This window comes from Coregonus lavaretus, assembly GCF_964263955.1.
Source record: "Coregonus lavaretus genome assembly, contig: HAP1_SCAFFOLD_820, whole genome shotgun sequence".
In the NCBI taxonomy this organism is placed as follows: Eukaryota; Metazoa; Chordata; class Actinopteri; order Salmoniformes; family Salmonidae; genus Coregonus; species Coregonus lavaretus.
In genome coordinates, this window is record NW_028164333.1 from 225,415 (window position 1) to 231,098 (window position 5,684).

General features: G+C 44.8%; 1 protein-coding gene across 1 annotated transcript; it reads right to left on the bottom strand.

Annotated features, from left to right (window-relative positions):
* Nucleotides 1-2,121: 2,121 nt before the first annotated feature.
* Nucleotides 2,122-3,534, bottom strand: LOC311117138 (uncharacterized protein; the record flags this gene model as incomplete). Its single annotated transcript, XM_084192122.1, has 2 exons — nucleotides 2,122-2,472; nucleotides 2,695-3,534. Coding segments are annotated over 2 exons (954 nt in total), but the record flags the coding sequence as incomplete, so codon positions are not given.
* Between the last annotated feature and the right edge of the window lie 2,150 nt (nucleotides 3,535-5,684).

Below are 5,684 nucleotides of genomic sequence, written 5' to 3' on the forward strand. Positions count from 1 at the left end.
GTAACCCTAGATAGAGGGGTAGTAGTTCATTGTAACCCTAGATAGAGGGGTAGTAGTTCATTGTAACCCTAGATAGAGGGGTAGTAGTTCATTGTAACCCTAGATAGAGGGGTAGTAGTTCATTGTAACCCTAGATAGAGGGGTAGTAGTTCATTGTAACCCTAGATAGAGGGGTAGTAGTTCATTGTAACCCTAGATAGAGGGGTAGTAGTTCATTGTAACCCTAGATAGAGGGGTAGTAGTTCATTGTAACCCTAGATAGAGGGGTAGTAGTTCATTGTAACCCTAGATAGAGGGGTAGTAGTTCATTGTAACCCTAGATAGAGGGGTAGTAGTTCATTGTAACCCTAGATAGAGGGGTAGTAGTTCATTGTAACCCTAGATAGAGGGGTAGTAGTTCATTGTAACCCTAGATAGAGGGGTAGTAGTTCATTGTAACCCTAGATAGAGGGGTAGTAGTTCATTGTAACCCTAGATAGAGGGGTAGTAGTTCATTGTAACCCTAGATAGAGGGGTAGTAGTTCATTGTAACCCTAGATAGAGGGGTAGTAGTTCATTGTAACCCTAGATAGAGGGGTAGTATTTCATTGTAACCCTAGATAGAGGGGTAGTAGTTCATTGTAACCCTAGATAGAGGGGTAGTAGTTCATTGTAACTAGATAGAGGGGTAGTAGTTCATTGTAACCCTAGATAGAGGGGTAGTAGTTCATTGTAACCCTAGATAGAGGGGTAGTAGTTCATTGTAACCCTAGATAGAGGGGTAGTAGTTCATTGTAACCCTAGATAGAGGGGTAGTAGTTCATTGTAACCCTAGATAGAGGGGTAGTAGTTCATTGTAACCCTAGATAGAGGGGTAGTAGTTCATTGTAACCCTAGATAGAGGGGTAGTAGTTCATTGTAACCCTAGATAGAGGGGTAGTAGTTCATTGTAACCCTAGATAGAGGGGTAGTAGTTCATTGTAACCCTAGATAGAGGGGTAGTAGTTCATTGTAACCCTAGATAGAGGGGTAGTAGTTCATTGTAACCCTAGATAGAGGGGTAGTAGTTCATTGTAACCCTAGATAGAGGGGTAGTAGTTCATTGTAACCCTAGATAGAGGGGTAGTAGTTCATTGTAACCCTAGATAGAGGGGTAGTAGTTCATTGTAACCCTAGATAGAGGGGTAGTAGTTCATTGTAACCCTAGATAGAGGGGTAGTAGTTCATTGTAACCCTAGATAGAGTGGTAGTAGTTCATTGTAACCCTAGATAGAGGGGTAGTAGTTCATTGTAACCCTAGATAGAGGGGTAGTAGTTCATTGTAACTAGATAGAGGGGTAGTAGTTCATTGTAACCCTAGATAGAGGGGTAGTAGTTCATTGTAACCCTAGATAGAGGGGTAGTAGTTCATTGTAACCCTAGATAGAGGGGTAGTAGTTCATTGTAACCCTAGATAGAGGGGTAGTATTTCATTGTAACCCTAGATAGAGGGGTAGTAGTTCATTGTAACCCTAGATAGAGGGGTAGTAGTTCATTGTAACTAGATAGAGGGGTAGTAGTTCATTGTAACCCTAGATAGAGGGGTAGTAGTTCATTGTAACCCTAGATAGAGGGGTAGTAGTTCATTGTAACTAGATAGAGGGGTAGTAGTTCATTGTAACTAGATAGAGGGGTAGTAGTTCATTGTAACCCTAGATAGAGGGGTAGTAGTTCATTGTAACCCTAGATAGAGGGGTAGTAGTTCATTGTAACTAGATAGAGGGGTAGTAGTTCATTGTAACCCTAGATAGAGGGGTAGTAGTTCATTGTAACCCTAGATAGAGGGGTAGTAGTTCATTGTAACTAGATAGAGGGGTAGTAGTTCATTGTAACCCTAGATAGAGGGGTAGTAGTTCATTGTAACCCTAGATAGAGGGGTAGTAGTTCATTGTAACTAGATAGAGGGGTAGTAGTTCATTGCAACCCTAGATAGAGGGGTAGTAGTTCATTGTAACTAGATAGAGGGGTAGTAGTTCATTGTAACTAGATAGAGGGGTAGTAGTTCATTGTAACTAGATAGAGGGGTAGTAGTTCATTGTAACCCTAGATAGAGGGGTAGTAGTTCATTGTAACCCTAGATAGAGGGGTAGTAGTTCATTGTAACCCTAGATAGAGGGGTAGTAGTTCATTGTAACCCTAGATAGAGGGGTAGTAGTTCATTGTAACCCTAGATAGAGGGGTAGTAGTTCATTGTAAACCTAGATAGAGGGGAATGTCTTGCTGGTTTAGATGTAGTTGTCTTGTTATTCTGTTTGGACTTGTTGTCTGTCTCTGTGAGCTGTGTGTTGACAGGACTGATGAGCCACCAGGGACCAGGCTTGGTCCTCTTCCTCTTCCCTGCTAACTGGGAGGAGTCAGCCTCACCAGTAGGGGCGGGGCAGACCTCCTGGGCCTTACAATTGGCTGGAACCTTAGAGATGACTCGTCTCTGTCCTGTTGGTGCCAACTGTAGAACTGTGGAGGAAAGACAACATTACATCTAGCCTTTTATGTAAACTACATTTTTTCCCATTGATTGTTTTGTGAATGTTTTTTATATATTTTTCTATTTGTTGAGAGCTCTTACAAAACATATTCCTATACCTACAAATGGCATGATACAACTTGAACTTGTGATGAACGTTGTAGTCAGAAAAACCATCATGATGTGTGATGTCAGCTGTCAGGGGATATTACCTGGAGAAACATCCTGGTCTTCAGCTGATGATTGGTCTGCAGCCGCTTCACTCTCCTCCTCCATGGTGACGGGCTCCTCCCCAGCTCGACCTGACAGTCTCCTGGTCTTCCCAGACTGCCGGCCTCGTCCCCAGCTCGACCTGACAGTCTCCTGGTCTTCCCAGACTGCCGGCCTCGTCCTCGGCTCGTCTTGGGGTTCACCTTGTCACCTTGGATACCAGCTTTGGATTTAGAGATTCTGGGAACTTTCTTTTCTGTTTTGGTGTGGCTAGGTTTAGGCTTGGCCCCTCCTCCTGGTGCCTCTTGTTCCAGGTCACCTGCTGTCGTTGGTTCAGATAACAGGTTGTTGACTTTCTTCTTGTCTTGTTCTATGTGGTCTGCCTCGAGGTCAACATGATTAACAGGCCCATCACCCTGAGGTCCTACCCCCGGGGGACTAGAGTCCCTCTCCTTCCTGGTTGTAGGATTCTTTCCCTTCTTCTCTTTAGTTGTCCGAGGTCTGTCTGTCCCTCCTGATCTCTGATTGGCTGTAGCCTTGGTGAGTATGTCTGCTGAGGCATTGTCACTACTGTGTGATTGGTTCTGCTGCTTTGGTCGTGGTTTGGCTGTGGTCCTGATGGGGTCAAACTTCCAGCGATGGGAGAACCAGGGAGGCTCATAATCCTCCAGGATCAGGAAGTCATCCTCCAGCTCGGTGAGAGGAGGTTCTCTCACTGGAGACGCCAGGGCTTTCCTAGGACTGAACAGAAACAGGGCTTTAACCCTCTGACCTATAACCCTAGCCTCTAACCCTTTCCTAGGGCTGACCAGAAACACAGCATTGACCACAGCCTCTGACCTCTAACCCTTTCCTAGGGCTTATGAGTGAGAAAGTTAGACGCACAAATATCATACCCCAAAAACGCTAACCTCCCCTGTTATTGTAATGGTGAGAGGTTAGCATGTCTTGGTGGGATATTTGTGCGTCTAACTTTCTCACTCATCATTATTCATGATTCATTCAGGACTATCCGTAATCATGGTAGTATCCACATTAATGTAGTAGTGTTTCAAAATATATTCTCTTCTGATTTACAAAAGAAGTGTCTCCAAAATGACAATTATTTACCATAAAATGGGGGGACAACGTCAAAAGGGCAGTAATTTATAAACGGTCTAAACTCGATATGGATGAAAATACCCTCAAATTAAAGCTGACAGTCTGTACTTTAACCTCAGTCATTGTATCATTTCAAATCCAAAGTGCTGGAGTACAGAGGCAAGACAACTAAATAATTGTCACTGTCCCAATACTTTGAGCTCCCTGTATTCTGCCCTGTAGCAAAGAGAAAATGTTGCGGTTTTAAAGCTAATTTGCTGCAATTATATGCATTTAGCCATGCAGTGTTCTTTTGGTCACACATAAAATATAAACTGACAGTACAAAACATTAAGAACACCTTCCTAATATTGAGTTGCACCCCCTTTTGCCCTCAGAACAGCCTCAATTCATCGGAGCACGGACTCTACAAGGTGTCGAAAGCGTTCCACAGAGATGCTGGCCCATGTTGACTCCAATGCTTCCCACAGTTGTGTCAAGTTGTCTGGATGTCCTTTGGGGGGTGGACCATTATTGATACACACAGGAAACTACTGAGCATGAAAAACCCAGCAGCGTTGCAGTTCTTGACACAAACTGGTGCGCCTGGCATGACTCCGGTCTCCTCTCCTTCATCTACACTGACTGAAGTGGATTTAACAAGTGACATCAATAAGAGATCATAGCTTTCACCTGGATTCACCTGGTCCCTCTATGTCAGATGCCATACACACCGTCTGCCCGTTTCAGTTGAAACCATGATTCATCGCTGAAGAGCACACTTCACCAGTGTGCCAGTGGCCATTGAAGGTGAGCATTTGCCCACTGAAGTCAGGTCAAGACCCTGGTGAGGACGACGAGCACGCAGATGAGCTTCCCTGAGACAATTTCTGACAGTTTGTGCAGAAATTATTCGGTTGTGCAAACCCAGTTTAATCAGCTGTCCTGGTGGCTGGTCTCAGACGATCCCGCAGGTGAAGAAGCCGGATGTGGAGGTCCTAGACTGGCCGGTTGGACGTACTGCCAAAATCTCTAAAACAATGTTGGAGGTGGCTTATGGTAATGAAATGAACATTAAATATTCTGGCAAAAGTTCTGGTGGACATTCCTGCAGTCAGCATGCCAATTGCACACTCCCTCAAAACTTGAGACATGTGGCATTGTGTTGTGTGACAAAACTGCACATTTTAGAGTGCCCTTTAATTGTCCCCAGCACAAGGTGCACCTGTGTAATGATCATGCTGTTTAATCAGCTTCATGATATGCCACACCTGTCAGGTGGATGGATTATCTGGGCAAAGGAGAAATGCTCACTAAAAGGGATGTCAAAATGTGCGCACAACATTTGAGAAAATATGCTTTTTGTGCATATGAAAGATTTCTGGGATCTTTTATTTCAGCTCATGAAACATGGGACCAACACTTTACATGTTGCGTTTATGTTTTAGTTCAGGACTGTATGGCATTTATGGTGAGTTTGGTCATTTACAAGAGAATGAAAAGGTTTTGATGCTTGTCTGCTCTGATGTCCTCTGTAGCTCAGCTGGTAGAGCACGGCGCTTGTAACGCCAAGGTAGTGGGTTCGATCCCCGGGACCACCCATACACAAAAATGTACGCACGCATGACTGTAAGTCGCTTTGGATAAAAGCGTCTGCTAAATGGCATATTAATTAATTAATTAATTAATTAATTAAAATGCAGCATGTGTACACGCTGTGTCTGGAGTCGGTAGGGCAACGGGCCTGACTGAGAGAAGATGGGGGAGGAGCAGACTGGGGGAGGAGCAGACTGGGGGAGGAGCAGACTGGGGGAGGAGCAGACTGGGGGAGGAGCAGACTGGGGGAGGCGCAGACTGGGGGAGGCGCAGACTGGGGGAGGAGCAGACTGGGGGAGGAGCAGACTGGGGGAGG